This window comes from Microtus ochrogaster, chromosome 6 (genome assembly GCF_000317375.1).
Source record: "Microtus ochrogaster isolate Prairie Vole_2 chromosome 6, MicOch1.0, whole genome shotgun sequence".
In the NCBI taxonomy this organism is placed as follows: Eukaryota; Metazoa; Chordata; class Mammalia; order Rodentia; family Cricetidae; genus Microtus; species Microtus ochrogaster.
Window position 1 is genome coordinate 21,802,352 of NC_022013.1, and position 26,318 is coordinate 21,828,669.

General features: G+C 41.3%; 1 protein-coding gene across 5 annotated transcripts in view; it reads right to left on the bottom strand.

Moving 5' to 3' along the window:
• The window catches only part of Srgap2 (SLIT-ROBO Rho GTPase activating protein 2), a 225,990-nt gene that overhangs the window by 14,158 nt on the left and 185,514 nt on the right, over nt 1-26,318 (bottom strand). For all 5 annotated transcript variants that reach the window (XM_013346755.1, XM_005348323.2, XM_026779645.1 and 2 more), the window contains exons 12-19: nt 25,196-25,223; nt 23,479-23,503; nt 17,998-18,058; nt 11,124-11,201; nt 10,272-10,406; nt 8,101-8,203; nt 3,798-4,022; nt 260-339 (exon numbers count right to left, since the gene is read on the bottom strand). In XM_013346755.1, coding sequence (XP_013202209.1) covers nt 260-339; nt 3,798-4,022; nt 8,101-8,203; nt 10,272-10,406; nt 11,124-11,201; nt 17,998-18,058; nt 23,479-23,503; nt 25,196-25,223 — 735 coding nt within the window. The remainder of the gene's footprint in view (nt 1-259; nt 340-3,797; nt 4,023-8,100; nt 8,204-10,271; nt 10,407-11,123; nt 11,202-17,997; nt 18,059-23,478; nt 23,504-25,195; nt 25,224-26,318) is intronic.

The window sequence follows — 26,318 nt, forward strand, 5'->3', positions numbered from 1 at the left end:
TTTGCTTTGGTTTCCAGTAACCTGGCAGCATTAGGGGCTTCTATCTACTGGACTCATGCTAGATAGGGAATTAAGAGGAGGGGCAAAGAAGCCTAAGGTCTAGCTATTCTCCTCTGATTTAATCTCTTCTGTGAGAATGTCCCTCCAAGGAAAGGAGAGATAAGAAACTCCTTTCTTCTCCTTAGGGTCCTCTGGACAGCAGAGTCCATTGACTGCACAAGACACAATCATCTCTGCTTTCCTAAGAGCCATAGCATACCATCCTCACTCGTGTGGTGCTCTGCTGCCACATCCTGGGTGCAGTCTTCAGCAGAGGTAGTCTCTCCATGAGTGCTGTCACTGCAAAAGAAGAATAACTGGGACATCAGTGTTTGCTCCTAAAGTTTTCTTCTTCCTCTTGGCACAGCCTCCTTGGTACAGAGAGGCATCACAACAGCTGTGGGTTAGCTATACTCTCAGTCCACAGCCATCAACTGTTAAGAATAAAGGATCTCTGGAGGTTCTGCTCCTCAACCACTTGTCACTGCTCGGGACTTAAAGTGCCTTGAGAGAAAGGGAAGGCCTTTGAAGTTACAAATAAACTCTTCGGAACACACAGAACAACTCAATCACTCAGGTCAATTCTCTTCATGAATCCATTCCTGGTTCTTAAGGAGGGAGCATGGCAAAAGGGAAGGGCTGGTATGTATGTATGTATTTATGATCAGAAACAACTGGACCTGAAAACTGACTTTGATGTTTGATAGCTGTTTAGCTGTGTTTTGTTTTTATTGCTTTTTAATAGACAGTTGTGTGAGGAGTCATTGGTGTAATGCAGCCAAGACTTTGGCATGAGGGCGCTTAGTAAGTGTTCCTCCTTTCAGCTTCCTTTTAGGGTGCTGCGTGACTTATTAGCCTGTGCACTGATGAGAAAGTAGGAAGTGAGTAGCGGCTGAATGGAAACCAAGAGCAAAGGTAAAAGGATCTGTTGTAGATTAGATTTTACTAAAGGCCAGGGGATGAAAGCTCAGCCAAGTTCTTAAGAAAAATTTATCTTCTCTTAAATCATCCCAGGTAGAGTTGAGAACAGCTACAAGTTACTAAGTACGTATTTCTTCTCTTATCCTCAGGGAGGAGATGGATGTTCTTCAGGATCAGGGATAACCCTCTCACCCTGTCTGAAGTTTTCTCCTCTGACAATAGATGCCAACAACAAATCCTTCCGGGCAGGTCTATGAACGTCACACTCCACTGCCTCCTGCCATGGAACTTCTCTCCACCCAGGACACAAGCCTTTCCCTATCAAGGCAGCTCCTTAGAGCCAAGTAAAGCCAGTCCTAGGAGGGCTCTTAAGCTCCAGAGAATACTCCAGTAGAACATCAATAGGGATTCGTCTTCGTTTTTTTTTTTTTTAAAAAAAAAAAAAGTGGGTATTTCCTCACTGTTTTCTGGGCCTAAAAACCCATGGGTTTGGTGGCATTCTGGAAATGCATCAGCGGTACCCAGGGCAAAGGTTCATTCCTGTACATCCACTAAGGCATCAGAGCATTAGTTCTCACACTGCAGGGAGCCCTGGAGGGCTTGTTAAAAAAATCATATATTATCCCAACCTGAGCTTTTCTGAGTCACAAGATCTGTCTGGGGATGGAGCATCTGATTTTCACTTTGATACCATAGGATCTGGTGCTGTTGGTTTGGGCTTTCCACTTTGAAATCAGCACCATGGTATGATACTTTTTGAGGCTCCATGTTGTCCTAAAATCCCATGCTTCTCCCCTCCTACACCTCTGGCCCTGACAACAAGCCCAACCCTATCAATACCCAAGGTCCAACGTTCCAGCAGCAGTCTCAGGCAACCAGAATCCAGTTCGGAGACTAACTGCAGAAATGGACTTTGCCTCGTGCCGCTTCTGATGGTTCTGGTCATTTAGCTACTCTCCTGGATTTTAGGGGTTATCTTTTCACTGGCTTAGCTCCCTGTATCTCTTTTTTTTCCTAGATAAGAGAGGTCAGGAACAAGGTCACTGACAACTGCCCCTTGTTGCCTCTGGCCCAAGGCCTGGGACAGTGGCACAAATGTTCCCTGACTACCTGTGCAGTATATTCCAACAAATATCACATATGTAACACATGGGGTAAGGGCTGAGGAAACATCTGGGAGGAATCTAGAAGAAAGAGCTTTCATGTGTGCATCCTGGTAAAGCACATTGCTTGGTCTCTGGTCCCTGGGTAGGGACTGGGTATCAGGGAGCTGGAGTACTATGCCCCTTCAATGGTCCAGAACCTGCAGTGATTTGACATTTAAGAAGTGAAGGCCAGCCAGGTGGGTGGCACACACACACACCTTTAATCTCAGCACTTGGGAGGCAGAGGCAGGCAGATCTCTGTGAGTTCAAGGAGAGCCTGGTCTACAGAGTGAGTGCCAGGACAGGCTCTAAGGCTACAGAGAAACCCTGTCTTGAAGAACCAAAAAAAAAAAAAAAGAAAAGAAAAAATAAAAAGAAGAAGCAGCAGCAGCAGCAGCAGCAGCGAAGGCCAACTTTACAGGTAAAGGCAAGAACCGAAGGCACTACTTTCCAGTTCTTAACTACTTGTGCAGGAGCTCACCTGATGGGCCTACAGCTCACCATGGACCACCTGCCAGTGACAGAAAGCTTTGCCTCTAAGCCAGCTACCTCGGGTGCCTGCTCAGATGCATACCTAGGATAAGAAGTCGAGGAGAGAGTGGATCCATAGATGCCACTGTCATAGGAAGTTCACAGAGCCTCCACTCCTTGGGCAACGGTTCTGAGGGGTCATGGAGAACCATGAACCAAGTGGCGACTAATTAAGTAAACACATGCCTTGTCCTTCCCTACCATGGTTGATAGCAATGAGGCTGGAAGGATTGGTTTCAGACGCTAAATTTAGATGATCTGATTTCAGCTGGCTTATGTCTTCAACTTCTATTGAAAAAGCAATTAGGAAAGAAGGGAAGGGGTATGGGACACCAGGGTTAAGAGAAAGGCCACTGCCTCTGTATCTGGTTGAAATGGCACTGTAAAGTGGTATTACAGTATCTGTGTGGGTGCTGGATGGAGCTTTATCCTAGAAGATAGGTGGCCAGGGTTGGCTTCCCAATTACTGGGGTGTGTTGAAACATTGCACTGGCCTCTCTGGGTTGCAAGGAGTTTATCTATAAAAGGGAAGTATTATTCCACTTTTTGGAAATATTTGTTCATCTAAAAGAGGTAGTTTAACACAAATGTACCCAGAGGTTATTTTCAGAATTCTGTTCTCAGGCTAGGTCATGGAAAACCTTGTCTACTCAATCTTGTACTTTTCTAGGGGGTGGAACTGTATCTAACCATCCGAAATATATTTACACTTTTTCTCATCACAATCTCTGAAAGCATTTTGTTGTGCCATCTTACAAACTCAGTCAGGGGACTGCCTCACATGCAGACTCCTCCTCCTAAGAACAGGATTCCCTGGGGCCCAGCTCTGTCTCCATCACAACACACAGCTTGGGCACTGTGGCTTGAAGAACAGCAGGTCTAAAGACCACTTTGTAAACTCTCCAATCCCTGATGTTGTCATTAACTTTCAGGATGGTCCCTAGTTATCCAACACTCAAAAAAAAAAAAAAAAAATAAGAAGTGGGTGTCATCTTGTAGGTGTGTCCAAGATGGAAAAATGGCCAGACCCTGCTACCTGCAGAACCTGTAAGTGGAGGTGGGAGAACCTGGCTGTTTCCTTCTGGGTTTTGCTTGACCATCTGGCCCCTATACCAGTTATTATCAGGCATTCCCTCCCTTTTTCCCCTCCCTGACTCCTACCAGTAATCCTCCATGCTTCCTCCTCTGCTGTAGATGGGGCCCTCCAGCTCTCTGGGACTTGGGAAGATGTTCTCATGTTGGATGATGATGGTTTTAATCAGTTCATTCACGTGTGCTTGGCAGGACACCTGGTCGTGGCCCTCTGGCACTGACATCAGTGACGGCCCGAAGCAGATGGCAAGGTTGTAGGGGTCCATCATGTTCTCGTCACTGAACTGTGATAAGCTGGAGGAAAAGGGGAAGCGGGGATTGGAAAGCTCACATGAATGCCCAGAAAACACAAACATAAGAGACATTGCCAGAAGGAAAGTCGTAAGTCCACAAACTGCCACCTGCCTTTCTGGGCATCAGAGACCTTCTGGAGAGTCAGGTGACAAGAAGGGAATGACTACTGACAGCTATTCAGGAGCCCAGGAGAGGAAAGACGTACGGCTTGCTTGCAAGTCTGACTCCTTTTCTCCAGTTCCCCAATCAAATCCATATGAATCTCATTTATGCCCTTACCTTTGACCTTATGCATCAGAGTCACCCTGCATTGAGAACATACCATATAACTCCTCAGAACTGGACATGGTTCTCACAGACTACTCACTAAACTACCGAGCAGATGGGGACCTCAGCTTGCTTTGGGAAACAGTCACAGGACACAGGAACTGTACATCATATGCTTTAATGCATACAAAAGAATCAACTTATTTGGCATTTCTATTCCAAATTTTATACTTAACCAGAAATGTAGTCAGCTGATTAGCTTTTTATTCCACCAAGACTGAATTCCTTTTAGAGCAGCTAATGTAATACTGTTTAATATTTTTATAATATCCCCTTGTATTATTATACCCAGGAATTAATTATGCGTTCTGTTTATATTCTGCTTAGGGTTCCCTTGGATGTAGGCTAATTTCATTACTGTGTATTTATTTAGAGATTCTTCCCATTCTCAGCCAGCAGCTGCTCCAGTCATAACCCAACCTTGGTCATAGACCCAAGCCCTCAACCATCACTATGTTTGCTGAGTTCCCATGGGTCTATGCCTGTGGTGGTCTAAATAAGGATGGTCCAAAGGCTCATATATTTGGATGTTTAGTCATTAGGAAGTGACACTATTTGGGAGGGATTAGGAGGTGTGGCCTTGTTGGAGGAAATGTTCACTGGGGACCAGCTTTCAGGTTTTAAAAGTCCAAGTCAGGTTCAGTGTCTCTCTCTTCCTGCTGCCTGTGGATCCAGATGTAGACCTCTCAGCTACTTCTACTATGTCTCCCTATATGCCACCACTTTCCCCACCACAATGAAGACAATGTAGACTAAACCTCTGAAACTGTAAGCCCTAATTAAATGCTTCCCTTTATTAGAGTTGCCATTGTCAAATACTGACCAAGATGCTGCCTGTCCCTAGCACAGAAAGCTGGGCTGACTTTGGGTACATCCTCTATAAAGCTTGAGGGGCCTGTAGACATTGCTGAGGAGCTTGGCCTTCCTATGGTCACCAGAAGTAGCCTCTCAGTCCAATTCTGACAGATGCTGAAAAGAAACTAGAGCCTTTGGATACTACTGCCATTCTGGATTGGGTGAAGTTTATTTCTAGTGTGCCCCACATCCAGACTCATGCTGCAAAGCTGGTTTTCCTCTAACAAATGGATTTCTTCTCTGTTGGAGAATCTGACATGCACCTTGTGATCCTTCTATAATCACTGTAGGACATCAGAAACGGCATGGCATGGTGTGAACAACTGCCATGGAAAACACCAGTGGAGAAGCACCATCCCACAGTATCAAAACTAATTGCAGGAGAGACCAGTGGGGAAGGGTATCATCTCAGTGGCTAGATGGCTTCATAGGAGATGATCTGTTTTTGCTTAAGGCGGGGATTCATTATGTACCCCAGTCTGGCCTCAAACTCTTTGCCTTCCTGCCTCAGCTTTCTAAATGCTGGTATCACAGCCTTGTACCATCACATCCAACTCATAGGAATTATTAGAGATTTAATTTTAAAATCCTTCTCTGGACATAGAGTTAAAAGAAAATAGAGGTTTAGAAAAGATTGGGAAAATATATAAGTCTGCTTCATCATCAGATTAAAACTGGGGAGAAACAGGAGAGATTACTACTTTGATAACCTCAGCAGAAATGACCCACACATGAGGTGCCACAGGCTAAAACTGAAGCTATCCAAGTCCTGGTATCTTGGAGACAGAAAGCTCAGTAAAGCCTTCTTTCTTTAGTCTGATCTGATAGTGTTTTAATAACAACAAGAAACCAGAGTTTCTGGGAAGTGTGATAGTCAAAGAGAAGCACTCTATTCCCAAGATACCAGGGTGAAAGTTCTACAACAGATGAAGGATGTAAAATAACCTGTCCCCACCCCCCAAAAGACTGTTCTATTCATAGGAGGCTACAGTGACAAGGATCCGGAAGAGGACATATCTTTGTGAACTGTAGTTTTATGAATCTATGTCCAGTTTGCGATTTCCATTAAAAGCAAAACCAAAAGGACCAAGAACCTTATGATTGCTTATCTTGGTTGTCAACTTGACTTGCCTAGGAAGAAGAAACCTCAACTGAAAAACTCCTCCCATCAGATTGGCCTGTGAGCATATTATTCTTGATTATTATTGATGCAGGGGGCTCAGCCCATTGTATGCAGGTAAGCCTGGACTGTGTAAGAAAATGTAGCTATACATGGGAGCAAGACAGTAACCACCGTTCTTCTGTGGTTTCTGCTTCAAAGTCCTGCCCTACACATACACACACAGGTAATTCAGAATCTGTTGCATACCTGTCAAAAATGCTGTCATCAAGAAAAAAACTGACAATAAATGTTGGTGAAGATGTTGGGAAAGAGGAACCCTTACTTAAGACTGTAGAAATGTAAACTGGTGCAGTCTCTATGGAAATCAGAATGCAGGTGCCGTGGCGCACGCCTTTAATCCCAGCACTCGGGAGGCAGAGGCAGGCGGATCTCTGTGAGTTGGAGACCAGCCTGGTCTACAAGAGCTAGTTCCAGGACAGGCTCCAAAGCCACAGAGAAACCCTGTCTCGAAAAACCAAAAAAAAATAAAAAATAAAATAAAAATAAAAATAAAAATAGAATGTGACTTAGCTTAAACACTCTTGAGTATATTCCTGAAGGACTCTACATCAACATGTTACAGATACAGTTGCATTCCCATGTTTACTGATGCACCATTCATAGTAGCCAAGGTATGAAACTAGCCTAGCAATAAGTCTATCAACAGATGATTTGATAAACAAAATGTGGTACCTGTATTTTATTCAGGTATAAAGAAAAGTGGAATTATAACATTGGCAGATAATGTGGGCCTCCCAATCAGGTCTTAGGCAGGAGCTAGTAATCCCAGATACCTGTAAGGCCGGGCTGATCATGACTGTCTAAACAGGATAGACTTGTAAAATGATCTCTAAAGTTGTCATCATTTTAAACAAAGATTAACTATGTGTGAGGACTTCATATTCACAAGGTATGTGCTAAAACTAAAACATTCTGGCCCTTTGGTTTATCTTTTGTTTCCCTGTTTTAATGGGTTCAGGAATCCACAGAACTATATCTTGGCTCTATGAAAACTCAGAACCAGCATGATGATAGGTGACGACATGGAGAGAGATGGGGACCATGGTAAGATATGCCTGTTCCACCCAGTGTTCAAAGTATATCCTACACCTGACCCTTTCTGTCATCTTCTGGTCTAACAATACCTCGGCTAGACCATGCCATGGCCTTGATGTAGGTCTCTTTTCTCTCTGACCTTCTAAAGTAAAAACTTCTCTATAAAGTAACTGGCAGGTTTGAAAATTCATTCCTAAATGTCAGATCATACCATTTTTCTCTTTAAAGACTTTTAAGTCATTTCCCAAATTCAAACTTACTATTTATTACTGTGACTCTCAAGTCTTCAGTGTTCTTATAGCCCCCCCTTTCTCTCCCTCTAGGCTATTGCTTATACCTAGTCTTCTCAGAAAGGCCTTTGTGGCAAACACATCTCTAAGCCAGCTCCTCTTTAATCCTTTGTCTATTAGAACCTCTGAACTCTATCCCCATCTTTACTCTTCTTAGCACCTATTCTAACTGATCTATCTACTATTGTCTGTTTCCTCACTTAGACCATGATCTAATGATAAAATGCTTTTCTTTTTTCATTGAACATCATATTTTTAATAGCCTAGCATTGTAGCTGGTGTATGGCAGATACTCACTAAGTGTCTGTTAGGGTGGGTTATAAGACATAGATCCATATGAAAGTCCTGGGTAGTCAAAGCTAGGTTTTTTACTGTGAAGGCTACTCACTGATTGAGGAAGGCAAAGAGGTATCTCATGATAATCAGAGTGGGTTTGGGCAGGACCAGGACTTTCCTGATATGCACAGCTCTCTCTTGCAGGTTGTCCATTGCTGAAACAAGAAAGGCATGTGTTACCTTCAGCATGACTGCAATCCTGAGGAACAATCAGAAGCTTCTCTCTACCAGCAGTGTAACTCACAGAGCAAGCAGAGCCAGCCCTATACAGCCCTGGTATAGAGAGAGGAGTTTCATGTTGGATGCTCTGTGGGGTGAGGTTGCTGCAAGAGACCACATGTTGGGACCCACAGCCTGACTGGTACAGGACTCAAGGTGTATGCTCCACGGGCACAGACTAAGTTGATACATTCCTCCTCTAATTGAAACAGCAATAGACATAGAGTTGACCTTAATCCTGTCATGACGACTGAATGCTCAGTCCTGAAGAGTCCCATACATGAGAAGGGACAGAGGCTGTGTAAGTCCTTCCTTGACCCCTGTACACACAGTTAACTTTTCCTCCTCTGAATAAATCTGGCTTCTACCTCCCTTATCTAAAGTAGAGATGAGCAGAGTCTGACCAGAGAGAGGAGAAAGTAGGATCTTAGATAAGTAGTAAAATCTGTGAGGAAGACTAGAGAAGATTCCTGACTTTTGTGCTATGGTCAGGTTAGTACAGATTTGGCTATCTGCCTGTGGCCTCTGGTCATGAACAGCCTCTGACTTCAACAGTGTACCAAAATGGACTTGATCTGGCTATCTTTTATGAATAGCAAATAGCAAATACTGGATTAGGAACAATAATAATAAGAATTGGGCAGCTGAGGATTCTGGTGTGTCTTGGCAACTCCAGCCCTATGTAAAAGATTTCACTTAAGTCCAGCCTAGGAAAAGACATAAGTATATGACCCAAGTAATATATGAATGTAACTGTCTCCATAACTCTTTTCCATTACTCTCAAAAAATGGGCAACAAACAAAGAGAACTAGTATCCCAGATACACAGGCTTTTCTCAGAACAACCGAGAGAGGAACAAGTAAGTATTCAGACCAAATACTGGGCCAAATGAAAAAACAGGAGGAATGAAGGCCTTGTTTACCTGGAAAAAACCTCTTCTGAATTTATTCTTTTCACTTTCTGTGGCCATCATTCAGATGGGTCTATGTAGTGCTATCTTTATGTCAACTTGACACTAGCTAGGGTCATTTGGGAAGAGGGGACCTCAATTAAGAAAATGCCCCTACTAGATTAGCCTGTGGGTAAGCTTCAGGTAAGTTTTCTTGATTAAAGTGGGACTGCCCAGTTCACTGTGGGTGCTGGTGGTCTCAGGTGCTATAAGAAAGCAAGCTGAGCAAACCACGGGGATCAAGCCAGTAAGAAGCACTCCTTCATGGCCTCTGCATCAGTCCCTGCCTCCAGGTTCCTGATATTTGAGTTCCTGTCCTGACTTCCCTTAGTGACAGAAGTGTTAATATGTAATCAACCCTTTCCTCCTCAAGTTGCTTTTGATCATTTTTTTAAATGACAGCAATAGAAGCCCTAAACAGAATAATCTACTTCCTGAATAACTTGATATTAATTTAAATTTCCATGGATTGCTTTCCATGGAATCAACTGATACGATGTTTCAGTATTATGAACTAAACTAAAGTCTAGGAATAGTTTTTCAAGACCTAGAAGAGAACTCTAAAGAATACAGTGATCTTTCTCTGGGAAAAAAAATTAAATGGCACTTTTAAGTGCATAGAGGGGCTTTTGTTTTCAGACACATGTGAATGTATGTAGCAGGTTAAGCCAAGACACATACATAGCAACAACTAGGGAGTAGGGTCACTATTTATATTTCTCTGCACCTATTAGTAGCACAGATATTGTATATAAGCTTTAAGATGGAGGAATATAAAAACATTTTACTAAAAACAATAAACCCAGAGATGTAAAGGAGTTAATGTCTGAGAATAATTAGAAAGGAAAAAGTTAGGAATCTTGACTTGGATTCTATACTATTACTGTTAAATCATCCTTTCTTTCCCCCTTTCAGGGATAAAACAGTAGAGATAAAGAGACAAAACTCTCGGGCAGAAATAAAGAAAGAAAAACTTTACTGAATAGCTTATGAGGATGCAAACTGATGGAAATTTCCAAATATCTTGCTGCCATTCGTGGGGTATAATACTTACTGACGCAGGCAATCAAGTCATGGAAGATGTCCTTGGGAAAGAGCGGTTGTTCCAGCCCCCGGAAGTAAAGCTTGAGGACACCAGCTATGGAGTCCATGTCATGGTCATTCTGGTCCCCAGCCAAAGGGTCCTCTCCTGAAGATAGGTTACCCCCACCCCAGAAGGAAAGAAAGTGAGTTAGGAAATGACAAAGCATTCTCATCTCATTATCTCTCTGCCCTGCATGACAACCATGATGCGGCATACTGTTCAGGTTAATCAACACTCCCTGTGGGTTGGGAGGTGGAAACCAAGAACTACTTCTTTGATAAGAATCATGAAACTGGGAGGAGACTGAGCCTCCAGTGGAGGGAAAACAAGGCCAGAAGGCCAGCTTCTCTGACTACCGTATCAGAGGACACCTACTGACAGAACAGTCATCCCAGAATCCCAATGGAAATTTTCCTATCAAATGTAATTAAATTTAATGATAACACCAACCTTAAATTGAAACTATATATATCCATTACAGTGACAGAAATTGCCAAAGCTTGCCCATTACCTTAATAGACCACAAGATGATAGATGAGATCCAATGAACAGGCACATTAGCCTTGATATTAACTGCCACCAAGGGTTCTGGAAGAGGCTATTAACTGTCTGGATATACAGTAACTACTTGGGTTTTGGCAGATCATCACAGGAATGAAGCAGGATGGGTGGGGCTAAGAAAGAAGGAAGCTGGGACATGCCTCAGCATCTCTCTGTGTACCTACTGAAAGTACAGAGAAAACAGGCTATCTCTTAGGGGAAAGCTGGAGCCAGTTCCCCAGGCTGAGACATTTACCTTACAGATCTTTATCCCCACCTCACCTCTCTCAAAGGCATTTTTGATGTCATTCACTTCCACTTGTGATCCAGACACCCGGAAAATTCCCTCATGTTGTAGGCCTAGAAACACACAAAATAGAGTGGTCAAAGTGAAAAAAAGGCAAGTTCATAGTCATAAGGACAAGACTAGTAGAATACCCATCTCCATTGGTACCACGCATTTAAGTATTTTGTCTTTTCTGATTTATGACAAAGGAGGAAAAACAGGGCAGTGATGTTGGAAAAGTCTCTGGAAGGATTATGAGGCATTAGCATAAGGAAAGCATCTGACCAAAGACTTAAGGGAAAAGATGTTCACATCCTCTTCTGATTCCAAGCCAGATTCCCAGGTTGTTGTTTTTTCTTCCTACCTGTAGACTGGGAGTCACTGGGTGGTGTTTTCTTATTGCTTGTGGTTAGGAATGGAAGTGGGTCTTGGCAGGTAAGGCATTAGTTACCATTAGAGAGGTTACCAGAGAAAGACTGAGGCTGTTATGTTTTCTTTAGCATTTTAACACTATCCCACTATTCTAGGGGAAAATGCTTTCTGAACTGATGAAAAACAGAGGATATAAAAACAAAAATGAACAATCAACAGACAATGTTGTCAGTCCCTGTCCTAGGCACTGATCCCTGACTGCTTGCCATCCTTTTCTAAAGAAAACGTGTAAAGACTGTATTATGAAGTGTATAAAAAAACTCTCTTCTCATGGTTTTGCTGGATTAGACAGTCATGAAAAATAATCCTTATATAATTACTGCCACTGCCATTACATTTAAAGCATTTGATCCTCACATAACCTTCCAAGGTCAGGGTTAGCAGTAATCCCATCTTTAGACGAGGGGACTGGGGAAAACATAGCAAGGACCAGGAACAGAGGTCAAAGACAGTTTTTGTTGCTGTTTTGTGTGTGTGTCAAGATTTATTTATTTATTATATGTACAGTGTTTTTTCCTGCCTGCCTGTCAGAAGAGGGCACCATAATCTCATTATATGATGGCTGTAAAGCCACCATGTGGTTGCTGGGATTTGAACTCAGGACCTCTGGAAGATGAGCAAGGGCTCTTAACCTCTGAGCCATCTCCCTTAAAGGCAGTCTTGTGACTGCAATCACAGACTCAGTTTTCAGTGTCAGACAAGAGGCCTATTGGTCTGCAAGTGCAGAGGATGGGAGAGAGCCATCCTGGCCTGTTTGTACTTAGACACAGCTTAACAGAGAACACCATACAAGCAACTGTAACATCACCAGGGACTGGCCCACCGAGGGGCTCAGCTAATAACCCTAGCTGTATCAGGATTTTCAGTCTTCCTCCAAGCCTAGATATCCTTTGTCAACATTTCTCTGTGATCCTCCAAATGTCTTGATATAAACCTCAAACTGATTCTAGAAACACAAACAAAATAATGCTAGATTTTGCTAGATGCTTCAGAACATTCGATTAGTTAGATTTCTGAAACCACACAGGCCAAGACTGAAGTTGTAGAAATCTGACTGAAAGTCAGTGAAGGGAATGTGACTCCCCAGCTTGTAATAAAATGTAAGCTGTTTGTGCCTCTAAGGTAATCCCTAAAATATTCCTCACAGTATGGCAAGTTACAGTAAAATCCCATCAGTGCCAGTTCGGTGGTACCGTTAGTTAACAAATGGGGCATGAGAGTCAGAAAATGCTGTTTAAAAACAGAATATATCATACACAGCAAAGCTCTGACAGAAACAGAAACACACCCAAGGATTTATCAGAAACACACGGTAAAAGGAAATGTCATCTCAAACCAGGCTACTTGGTGTGTTTTAGCTGCAGAAGTACTACACAACTTCTTGAGGGGGTAACCTTAGTGTTTCTGGGTAGGTTTAATGGTTAAGAAATGTAGCCTTGCCTGTGGGACCAAGGAAGAACAAATGAGAGATGAGCTTGTTGGAAATCAGACAACTGGTTACAGTTTTCCTAGAGAATAGATGCCCTAGATAATAACCACTCATTATTGCGTGTGCATGTGTGTATGTGCCGTGGTACACGTATGGAGGTCCATGTTCTGAGGATTATCTCACATACCAGCTTGCAAGGCAAGCACTTTTATCCACTGAGCTATCTCACTGGCTGACCAGACGGAATCTTTAGAGTACCTGGTGTGATAATCCTGAGAGGAGAAGCAATGTATTTTTCAGAAAGGAGAAAACAGTTGATTTATTTGCTATAATGTATAACCAAAAATAAGATATCCATAATCTTTATTCTTTGTTTCTTCTTAGCACATACTAACATAAACACATGAAAATCCCTTGGATTTAGGTAAACTATTTGGAACTGACACAAAGCCTGCTGGACTTAGCTCTTGCTAAGAGTTGTTCTCCTAGGTAACTCCTAGACTGACTGTTCCAACAACTACTTCACATTCCTTTCTTGAAAACAGTAGATTAAAAAAAAAATCCCTTCATAGTTAATTTTAGTGGTTCCCATAGCACAATTAATAAAAACCCAGAGACAGATATTGGGGTTCAATCTAAAGGTCAGAAAGGCAAAATAGTCAGCCACTGGCTCTTACCAAAACGGTGATCCTGACTCCAGGAAACCTCAGAATGAGATTGACTGAGAGCTATCTCCTCCCATTTATATTCCTCTCTAATGCTAGGATTAACGGCATGCACTATTACCACCCAGTTTTTATGCTAAACTAGTGTGGCTACTGGAATTAGAGGTGTGTGTCACCACTACTTGGTCTGTAAGGCTGACCAGGGCAGCTGTTTTACTCTCTGAACCTCAGGCAAGCTTTATTTATTACAATACAAATGAAATATCGCTACAGATTCCTCACATTTCTCCTCTGGAATATCCTCATGGATCACCTTGATCCACCACTATGAAAACTGCTAGTTTCCTCATCTACATAATGGGATCTATTATAATATTTATCTTCCAGAAGATACGATAATAGAGTGTAAAAATTTCTAGCATTTAGTGTGCCATAGACTCTTTCGAGGTTAACAAAGGTTATAAATCCACTAAATGTACATATACAAAATATTTTAGCATAGCTTTTAAGGAATCCATGAATCTGAATCTTTTCCTTGGGCAAACTGCCAATTCAGCTAGACAAATATTTTGACTAGTTATTTTGTGCTGAATTAAAATTTTATTTTTTATTTTTTATTTTTTATTTTTTGGTTTTTCGAGACAGGGTTTCTCTGTGGTTTTGGAGCCTGTCCTGGAACTAGCTCTTGTAGACCAGGCTGGTCTCCAACTCACAGAGATCTGCCTCCCGAGTGCTGGGATTAAAGGCGTGCGCCACCACCGCCCGGCTCTGAATTAAAATTTTAAAAAAATTAACCATGGCCAGAAGTGGTGGCTCAGACCTATAATTCTAGCACTCTGGAGGCTAAGGCTGGAGGATTATTGCAAATTTACTGTCAGCCTGGTTCTTCTAGTAAGTTCCAGTCATGGCTACACAGTGAGACCATGTCTTATTATCATCTAACCCTAACAATCCCAAGTCAACAATGTATTGTTAACTGACACTTCTGTGATAAAAAGTATTAATTCTTTATATATACATATATACATACATACACACACATATCCTTCTGTCTTTGAGTGTGTCTAGCCTTGCAGGTACTTGTTAGTGTGGGGGGTATACATCTATGTGCGCATGTGTGTGTGGAGGTCAGAGGTCAATATCGGATCTCTTCCTCTATTGTTGTCTATCTTTGCTACTTTAGAGCAATGAGGCTCAGTGATCTGCCACATACAACTCTGCATTCCACATACAACTAGCACTGGGGTTACAGGCATGTGCTGCCACGCCCAACTTTTTATATGAATTCTGGAGATCTGAACTCAGGTTCCTGAACTTGCACAGTAGGCACTTTACCAACCAAACTGTAAGTTTAAAGTTTATAATCAAAATATTGTTTTCTAAAGTCATTTATTAGAGATTCATTCTCCTCATCTGTAATGCAGCTAGGTGAACTTGTTATTCTTCACATTCTATTTGGGCTTTTATTCACATCCATCTATCTATCTATCTATCTATCTATCTATCTATCTATCTATCTATCTATCTATCTATCTATCTATCATATTTGGGAACCCTAACATTTAAAGTCAAAACCACACAAGAGAATATATTCATTCTTTATTTTCCATTGCTCTTTTTGCATCTACTGTCTACTTATAATAACCAACCAGCAAAATACAAGCTTCTAGACTCACTGTTCCTGTATTTTTCTGTAGAAATGAGAAGACACATATAGTCAATATATTTGTAAATCTTCATTCTTATGGGAAAGCACAGTACATGCTGTTTTGTATTTTTTGACTTAACAATATAGCCAAGAAATCTCTCTATAGCAGCCTATTAGAACCCTTGCTCACCATCTTCACAGTGATATACTATTCCACTATATAGACATACTGTAAGTTTTTCAATCACTCTTCTCCATATAGGCACTCAGGATAATTTTAATATTTGCAATTATAAATAATGCTGTAGTAAATAGTCTTATGCACAGGTTTGCTTTTATTTTTTTAAATACTTTTTAGGCCCACCTTCACAGTAATATCTAGAGAAATTACCAAATTGAGTGATAAGTGCAAATACTGTTTTACTAAATATTGCCAAAATTGCTTTCAAGTTGAGTTGCCCTGGTCTTCATCCCCACACAGATGCCCTCTATTTTTGTCTCTTCATAAACTGTGTCTGTGCAGGTGTAGAGATAGGTATGTTCAAGCCACAATAATGGAAATCTTCATGTCTCAGCTAAAATCATGGCTAATACCCTACTAGTCTAGGGTATTAAGACATCTGTGGCTTACTGTAGAAGCTTCCTCCTTCCTTCTGGTTTTAATCTCCAGGCAGTACCCAGGGACCCTTCAAATATATGATTCTTGTTTTCCAACAGCTTCCCTTCTCACTCAGACTAAGATCCAATACCTACTGTAGCCAATCAAGTCATAGGAGACCTGGCCTGTGTGTTCATCTCCTGTCAGCCTCTCTTCACTCCTGCTTCAGCCTGTATGCTTTTCCTTACATATGTCAATAGTTTCTGCACTTTGGTTCTCTCTCTACAGAATGCTCTTCCTCAGATGGACACATCTCTTTTCCTCTTCTTCACAATTCTACTTAAATGTGAAGACGCTTTCTGTGATCTGGGACAACAGTGCTGCTCTCTGTTCTCGATCCTGTACCTTGCTTTGCTTTTCTTCATGACATACATCAGCACCAGAAATATTGAAAGTCAATTTGTGTATTGACAAGTCATGTTTGTTCTTCAGAGGAACAAAGGTTCAGGAAGAACCTTTTTACTGGTCTATAATAAGCAACCAATATAGACTTTGTATTAAATGAACAAGTGAATGCTTGGATGAATGAATCCACAAATTCTTCCCATTGTTCTTTAAAAACCAATAATTATTCTTCTACTGAACTCAGCTTGGATTCATCTTTGCCAGCTCCTTGGTATTAATTACTGCTATCTTGTAAATGTCTTACTCTGTTACTGTCAATTACTACTACTTTATTTCTTTTCATTAACTTACTATCTGCCTATCTTCTTCCAAATGCATCATAAAACTACTTAGAGACAAGAATAGTGTATTATTCTGTTTATGTTTTTTTTCTTGGCAATACATGGTGCTAAGCATTAGTCAGGGGCTTATAAAGTATTTGCTGATTGTTCAATAATGATGAACAGTACTCTTAGTTCAAGTGAACTGAGATAACATTAAAAATATATAGTTGATGGAAAGCAGAACAAGCTATAAGAATGCTAAAATAATTATTGTTTCAGAAAAAAATCGAAGAAATAAATTTCTTAGCTTTGCCCAAACAGAAGGGCAAGTACAATTTGACAGATAGTGAGAAGGAGCCAGTCCCTGAAGACACACAAAAGATGGACATAACTTTAGGACATTTATCAACTAAGCTTGTGGGGACACTGTATCCACTGAGACCAAATTAAGACAAAAATCCAAATATATGCAGTCAGTGCAACATTAGAGGATGGAATTGTTTCAAACCATCCTGGTACAGCCAATGGGACAAAATGATTGGGCTACACTATAGGAGATACCCACACACACCCAGGCTATAATACTGGCTTCACTAGCACTACCACTGGGCCTAGCTGCACTTCTTTACAAAGTAGCTTGGTTTTAAAACTCTGGAGCTAGAGCATGGTAAGTAGTCAAACATGTTCTATTTTCAACATGTAGATATGGCCTTTCTGAAGGAGAAAATATTACATGAATAAGTAAGATTTTATTCCTTTTCTAAGAATGTGAGGATGGGAAGGCAATCTCTATTGCGCTCTCTGGTATATACGTACATATACGTATACATGTGCCTCTGTGTAGCTAACAGAGGCCAGAGAATAGTGTTGGCTGTTTTCTATTCTAATACTCTCTGCCTTAGTCCTTTGAGGCAGTGTCTCTCCCCTGAACCTGAATCTTCAGAATTTTTTTAGATTGGGTGGCAGCCAGCCAGCCCCAGAGATCTTCCTGTCTTTGCCCTCCACAGCACTAGAGTAAAGTTGTGCCTAAGATCCTGCTATTTGCCAGGCGGTGGTGGTGCACACCTTTAATCCCAGCACTCGGGAGGCAGAGGCAGGCGGATCTCTGTGAGTTGGAGACCAGCCTGGTCTACAAGAGCTAGTTCCAGGACAGGCCCCAAAGCTACAGAGAAACAACCCTGTCTCGAAAAAACAAAAAACCAAAAAAAAAAAAAAAAATCCTGCTGTCCTTGTTCTGGAATCTAAACTAAGCAAGAGCTCTTAACCACTGACCATCTCTCCAACTCAACTACCTCTACTTTTGCTCTACAAAGAATTCTTTGACGTTCTGACTTTCTCACAAACACAAGCAAAGCTGTGTTCTTGCTTACCATGTCTGCTAATAAACCGAATGCAGCTTTCTACCACCAGAGGAATTGCCTGGCTGGAATCCTGAAAAACAAAAAGGAAGTATGGACATTAGAAACAAGGATAGGAGAAGTGAGTTTGGTCTCAAAATGGAGATAAAACTGCTACCCGGTCATGCCCAGCCTGACTGCATTGATGCTATGGTAGTGGCTATGTTTATGGTGGTGGAAATGGTGGCAGAAGGTTTTAAAAAAGACAGCAAGGGGCTTTTAAAAGAGAGGTGGCGGTGGAGGGGGGCGGGAGAGGGAGAGACAGAAGACAAAGAGACAGACACAGGCAAAATATCCATGCACATAAAAAAAAAGCTTAAAAATCTAAAAGAAAGATTGTTCAAGTTGGCACAGTAATGGTAAGAAAGAAAAGAAAAAGCAACTCTTGTAAATAGCAAGAAGAACATGCGAATATGTAAAGCAGGTTTCCCAGATGTCCATTTTTGTTTTGTCTTTTTGCTATACAATCTTGATTGTGCCAATGGATTTATATGGGTTTCCAAGTTGCTGTCTACAAACTGAGGAAGGGACTGGTGGAAGGGCTAGTTATATATACTATTGGTACATATATTGGTACCAATAGTATATATAAATAAAGCTTAAAACATATATATATTATTTTATATTATATATATTTGCCTGCATGCATATTTGTGTGCCCCTTGTACAACTGGTGCCAAGGAGGCCAGAAGAATGCACTGGATCTCCTGGGACTGGAGTTACAGGTGGTTGTAAGCCATCATGTGGGTGCTGGGAATTGAACCCGGGTCTTCTGCAAGAGCAGCCAGTGCTCGTAACTACTGAACCATCTCTCCAGCCACAGGTACATGAACAATAATGTCTACACTTATAGAGGTGTTAGGCCACATATAGTCTTTTAGATAGATTGCTGCTATGGTGTATTATTATTATTACTGTTGTTTATTTTCATTTGATAATATTGAAATGAGGCTTGGTGAGGTTAAATGTCTGCTTGTATCATATAAATAGTAAATAGAAAAGCCAGGACTTAATTTTCTGTTACCAAAGACTCTGCTGTCACACATACTGTATCCTGTAAGAGTAGCAAACACTGCATACCAATTATTACTAAAAATCAATAATGAAGCTACATGAGTAACAATTCAGCTGTGTGAAAGAAAAACAGTAAGTATGGCTCTATACCCTTGTTTCAGATGTTCAGGAAAGACTAAACTTTACAGTGGGGTGAACCCATTGCATCTTCTGCCCAATTCACAGGTTGGCTGCACCCATCTGGCTTTGGACTTTTCAACTGCGGCCATGGGGTTGGCTACTATAAGGGAAGCAGCTGCGTCTCAGGCTGAGAGAAGAGATGGCTTGGCCTGTGCAGGTTCCAAGCTTGCCAGTGATCAGGATGCTGCTGAAGTGGAGCTGGAGCCAGAAAGGTCTCAATGTCACAAAAACTCATTTTATTATTATTACTTTTTCTTTTTTTGAGACAGGGTCTCACTAAGTAGCCCTGGTTGGCCTGGAATTCAGTAGGTATGTGATACTGGCCTTGAACTCACACAGAAACCTGCCTGCCTCTGCCTCCCTGGGATCAACAGAGTGTGACATCACACCTAGCTCCAAATGCTCATCTTTGTGGCACTCCTCCCCCAAACCTGACTGCTTCCTCTAGCTGTTCAGGTACAGCGGCAGGGTCTGATATTTTGTAAGATCATGGACTTCTCCCATTCAGCCCAAAGAAACTTAGAGGAAGAATCTTGGTCCTTTCTTCCGTATTCTAATGAAAACTAGGCTCAACTATTGCAACAGGAAAAGCCTGCATTCATCGGAAATGGTGTATCAGGAGAGATAATGAAGGTAGCAGAAATGGATTTGCAGAATTTTCTGGTCCCAGATTTATCTGAAGTTAAAAAGAAAGACACTGACTGGCATACTTACAGGTTCCTGGCATTAATAAACTATATGAATACAAAGTTCTGTCTGTATGTGCAGGAAATGTTCTACCAACAGTAGGATGACAGGAAACAAGGCACCAAAGCTGCATGCTCAAGGCCCCCAGTAGTCCACCAGAAGAAACAACTTGAAGGGATAATCTGTGGCAGACAAGGAGAGGCCAGAGATGCCTGCCTGTCTTACTATAGAAAGCTAAAATGGAGTGTAAGGCAGAGTCTAATAAGGAACAACAGCACAGAGGCTTCAGTTTCAGATGTTCTAATTGTCCTCACTGCTTCCTGTGATGTTTCTAAGGTACAAGTGACTCGTTTCCTCAGTCGTGCTCTGTGTCCCCATGACACCTACAAAACCTAGATGTCACCACTAACTGCATACAGCTTCCCCAGCACTTTCTGTATTTTTCCATTTATTGTTTTTCCTCTTTCCCTTCTTTTCTCAATGTCAGAATGAATCAATGTCAGTTTCATTACTTTGCTCACAATGGTTTTTTTTTTTTTATCATATAACCTTAGGTTGGAAAGGGTTTTCAGGACAATCAGGGCAAATTTCCATTCAATCAGTTGGAGGGAATTGATAGTTGGCATAATTTAGAAAAAAGAGTAGAGCAGCAGTCAGTAATTTACAGGAGAAAACTATCAGGATGATAACTATACAATATCTACACAGTTTGATATGGTTTCTTTTATTATGAAATTAGGTTTGTTTTTCTCTTAAAACTTACTTTTAAGTGGTATATAAAATCTGTTAATGGGATACTATGTGGAATTTTGATACATGTAGAAACTATATGATGTTTGAGACAGGTTAAACAATTATCTATCTCCATCAACATTTATCACTTACTTACGGTAAGAGTTTAAAATTCTGGGACTGGAGAGATGGCTCAGTAGTTAAGAGCACTTGTTGCTCTTGCTAAGGGCCCAGGTTCAGTTTTCAGTACCCACATGGCAACTAACAACCATTGTGGACTCCAGTTCCAGAGGATCTGATGCTCTCTTCTGACCTCCATGGGCACTGCACATATAAGATGCACAGGCATACACATAGGCCAAACACCCATATACAGAAATTGAAATAAATAAATCTTTCAGAAAGGAGACAAGCACAGAGTGGATCACACCTAAGGAAAGCACACGGAACGAGGTGATGGGTAGGAGAAAATGGAGGGCATGAGTGGAACAAAGACGCTGTAACACCTGATGGCAGGGGCGGGGGCAGGGTCCTCCTTTTTAGCAAATGCCTAGAGCTGCTTTGAACACAGCCTCTTAGGAAAGTAAGTTTCCACATTATTCCTTATATTTAGCTGATTTGCAAGAAACAAAGACTGATTTCTTGGTTATTTATAGAAGATTTTACTGTTCTGACCATCTAAGAAAAAATTCTTGCTAGAGAGAAACTGGAAGAACAACCAACTCAAGGCCCTTTTGTACTGGGGCATGCAGTAAATCCTGGACTCTGATGCAAACCTGGTACCAGGGGAACACATCTTGCCTGCAACTGCTTTAGTGCAGCAGTATGCAACGTAAACCAGATGGTGCCACTCCCTGCTGATGGTGACCCCAGCCACGGGCAGACACTACGTGCCAAACTCCAGCACTCCTGCAGCTACAGCAGAAGACACAAAGCTCCCACAAGCATGCTCTAAGTCTGTGCAAGAGGTCTAGGGTTAGGTCAGAAGTGGAAAGAAATAAACTTCAAGTTTAAGACTATTCTTGGTGATAAAGGAAGAATGGTTGCTTAGTCTGTAAATTTATGCCTATTAATTTAAAATGCAACAAATTATCTTTGAGAGGCATTCCATTCTTCTCAAGTTTTAACAGAAATCCAGGGATAAAGGAGAAGAAAGAATTATAGGAATAAGATGGTAGAAAGTTACAGTGAAATTTTTATCATTTTAAAAAAGTATATCCAGGCCTGATGGCAAGTGCCTGTAATCCCAGAATTTATGAGACAGAGGTAGGAGGAATACAAGTTCAAAGCCAGACTGGGAAGTATAGTAAGTAAGATGCTGTACAAAAAACAAAACAAAACAAAAAAAACCCAAACACCACACAACAAAAAAAAAAAAGATTTTTTTTTCATTAAAATGATATCCACAGTTAAAAGGAAGGCTAGGGGACATGGCTGAGTAGTTAAGAGGACTTGTTGCTCTAGCAGAAGACGACCCAGGTTTGGTTTTGGCATCTACCCAGTGGCTTATGAACATCTGTAACTCCAGTTCCAGGGGACCTAACATCCTCCTCTGACTTTCCTGCAGGCACCAGGCATGCACATGATACATATACATGTAGGCAAAACACTCATACACATGAAATAAAAGTATTGAGGAGACAAAGAAGCCTGTGTCAAGTGACTTCTATAGCTGGACTGCCCACCAACCAGAGTAGTCAGATCTGTGAACTGAGTGCTGGGGCTACAAACAGTGTAGAAACCCTGTGCCCTCTGCATCTGATGACTGCCCTATGTCCAGGACCTCTTTGCGTGACTACAATTGACATTTTTTAAAAAAGTTTTATTTATATTTATATGTGTGTGTTTGTCACATATGCACTCATACCCTAAAAGGCCAGAAGAGGATGTTGGATCCTCTGAAGCTAGAGTTACAGGCAGCTGTAAGTGGTATGACATGGTTGACTTCAGCTATACTTAAGTCCTTTGGAAGAGCAGCAAGCACTCAACTGCTGAGACATCTTTCCAGTCCTGCAAAAGACTTTTCAAAGGCCTGGGTCAGCTTTTTCTTCGGTAGACAGAATGATATTTCTGAGCACTGCCTTCCACCTGTTCTTGCTAACTTTCCCTCCTGCAAAGCTGGTGTGAGATGCTTAGGGAACGTGAAGTTGCTTCAGAACTTACTGCTGGCTCTAACTAGTGAATGGAATATTGCTACTGCAAAAAAAGGCTTCAATTCATTTTCTCTTTACTTTAAAGTAAGTACAGTTGTATTGAGATTTCTCCTGATGTGGATTACTCAGGCCACTGCTAAGAGTCCTCCTAACACGGGTGAGAACTGGTTGCTCAGTGGTAGATTTTAATACAATGATGAAAGCCACAATGCAAACCTATCAAGTTGAGCACTTCCTTTGTAACATACCCCAAACTGTTTCACAGTACTTTATGACGGAGTGTCAGGAATACAGCTAAGATACAATAAACCAGAAGCAGTCAAAGCCTACAAACTTAAACAAGACTTTTAGAATGAGGATCAGCTACCTCAGTGTTGGTGCGTCAGTGTGTATGTGAGGAATTGTAAGGCTCTGTAGGGACTCCTAGAAGGACGTCATGGGCTGTTATAGAACAATTTGTCCACGTTTAAACCAAACCTAACTAACAACAAGAATAAATCACACAGCCTATGATAATTCCAGGAAGTTAAATGAGTGTTTGCTACAATCTCAACCATACGGTAAGTAAAGACACAACCAAGCACAAACATAACGTCAGAGGAGGCATGCCATGGAATTCAGTCAGACTGTGGCAGGTATTTGGTTTTCATGAGCCAGGCTGAACAATCTGGCTCTGCTGGCTCTTTACCTGTTTCCTCACGGTTGAGCTACGCCTGTGGTTGACCCACCGAATCAGAAAGGACCAGTCCAGCAACAGGAAGGAAAAAGAAAACAGGGACAGAATGAGACAACCACTCCTAAATTCAGAGTAAAACTTTAAATCATGTAAAACAACTGTACAGCAGGTAATGGAACACATCACATTATTGACCTCATTCCCAGAAACAGCTAAGAGACTTGGCTAGCTATTTCCCAACAAAAGTCTAATAAACTTTATTCTGTCATAAAAGCACAGAGGTCCCTGATTTTAATGCCTACCACTGTTTAAAACTTAAACAGGAGGCAAATAGTTTAATCTGTAGTAAAACAGATTCATGTTGGACAATTTTAAGATCTTTCTGTTTGAAAGGAAACAATAATAAACACCAAAGCATATATATTTTCTTTTGAGACTCTTTGGAAAAAGAAAATGAATGCTTATTTTATTTTATTTTTATTTAGATGGTAGGACATTCAGACTGAAATGAACTCCAGGGACCCTCTGTCAGTGCTTCTCAAGCCGTGTTTAGGTGTATTGGCCTTTTTCTCACAGTGTATCAGATACAGAAGCATACTACTCAAAACAAGGAGGGCAGCACTGCCCTGTTTTGTGAAGGTAGGAGCCAGGCAGGGGTTCTGGGCCTTGCTCTGACTCTCTGCCAGCCTGCCCTGAAGGCACCTTTCTGAAATCCTAGTGCTTCTCTAAACTAATGTAATACTCTTGTCTTTAACAAGAGGAGATGATATTCTGAGAAGGGAGATAAATAGTCCAAGGTTACAAATGGGGAAATAATCCAGCAAAGGATGTCAGTTTGGCTCTATCTAGGCTTTCCAGAGACGCAGTACTTCTGATGAAGTTAAGACCTTACTACCAGGAGACAGATTATACAGACTTTCACTTATCTGAGTTCCCTCCAGTCCTCACAAATTCTATAGTAACAGGACCTGAGCTGTAATCCGCTATGACAGAATGATGAAGATCAAATTGAGTTATCACTAAATAATGAGTCTATAATTGTAAATGGCCTCATGACTGTATGAGTTGTCAGTTTGATACAATGCAATCTGCTTCATTAAAGCATGTTCTCCTTTAAATCAGCACATTTTTAGGCATCTGAGGGTGCTGGCTGAATGAATGTCTTGTTTTCTGCCAGCTCATAGCAGCATCAATGACTGTGAGGGAAAATATTTGGCTAAGGTGGAGAGGGAGGGAAGGTGGGGAAAGACTGGGAGGGTTGCATACTTGTATATCAGCAAAGATTTCTCCCAGTGCTATTTGGCAAGCCAATGCAATATAATATTTCATTATCCACCAACAGTCACTAATTAGGGCCTATCATCTTTTCCATGTATTAAAAAACAATCAAATCAAATGCTATCACCTAATCTTTCTGTGTTGGAGACTTCCCCAAGGTCACGTGTTGAAGTCTCCCAGCTAAGAGGTTAACAAGACACACTATAGTCTGATGTTTATTATCCTTGCAATAGAGTGGTTTTGGGAGTTTCTGGGAAGATTTTTATCAGGTGATAACTCCCATGACTTATTTTGCTTAGACTTCCCTAAATGGTAGCAACTCCACAGCCAGTCAAGAGGCGATAAAGTTAGTAAGGCAAAGAGAAGGAAGCAACTCTTGCCTCAGGCTACTCCTTTGCAAAGTCATCCAATCACCTTGGGCCTTTCCTTATCCCTGCCCAGAGCCACTTACCTGGCAAGGCTACAATCTGTCCGCTGACCTGTGGAAAGAGAAGGGGAAATGTTATTTGTTGAAGCAGAAGGGGTGGGTTGGGTTGTACACCCTAGGAATTACCATATCCTTCATATCTTCCTAGGGAGCCAGTGGCAGAAAAGAAAAGGACTGACCTAACTTCATTTTGAGAAGGAACTTTGCTTCTCCAGTTCCCATGCCAAAGTCATCAATATCTTTGAACCTTGTCAACTCTACTTTTCAAATGAGAAAACAGGCAGGGATGTACGGGAAGAACAAGTCAAATGATATTTTAGAGAAAAAAAATATTGTAAGCCTTCCCCATACATAAAATCTGGCTTCTCATGTATGTGCTAGGATATGAGTAGTGGTGGAGAGAGGTACTTTAGGGGACACAGGACATGGAACAAGTTTGTCAGTATATAAGCAAATCACACATGTACACAGTTGAGTCTGGGAAGAAAAGGGAATCTAGAGAGAGGTGGGAGAGGATACATAGCTTCTAGTTTTAGAATCATACTAAACTCTCCTGTTAACTTGCACTGTAAGGCAGAGCTAAGATCCAGTAGCCATGTGGCTAGCAAACGATGGCTTTCAGTCTAATGACAGGTGGTTAAGACTTTCATGGGCCATAGTTAGCTTTGAAAAATGAAATGGAAAATCTTTAAGTTGGTAAAAAAGTGTTTTATAAAAATATCCATATATGCATACATAAACCATGATGTAAAATGTTGCCTTCTTTGGGCCAATAGTTAATGAAGCTTGATCAGTCTTGATAAATCAGTGAGAAACCCTGGCAGGCAGTGAGTCAGGAAAGAGATCAACTCTCATACTCCTTATTCAGACTTCAGGAAAGGCAACTCGGAGGAATGGGGAAGGTAGAGTTTTTTTTCTTGTATTTAAGGTGTTGCTAATTATTAAGATAGTTCAGTTCATCTTTGGCAATCCCCAACAGCCTGTTACCAAAGGCTCAGTTTTCATCCATAAAAGTATTATTCTGAGCCATTATTTTCAACATCTGTCCTACTTCCTCCCTAGAATATTCATACACATCAACTATCCCTCTGTGGCAAGAATCAGAGGCTCTTATATTATGGTGACAAACCCTTACAGAAGGCAGGGA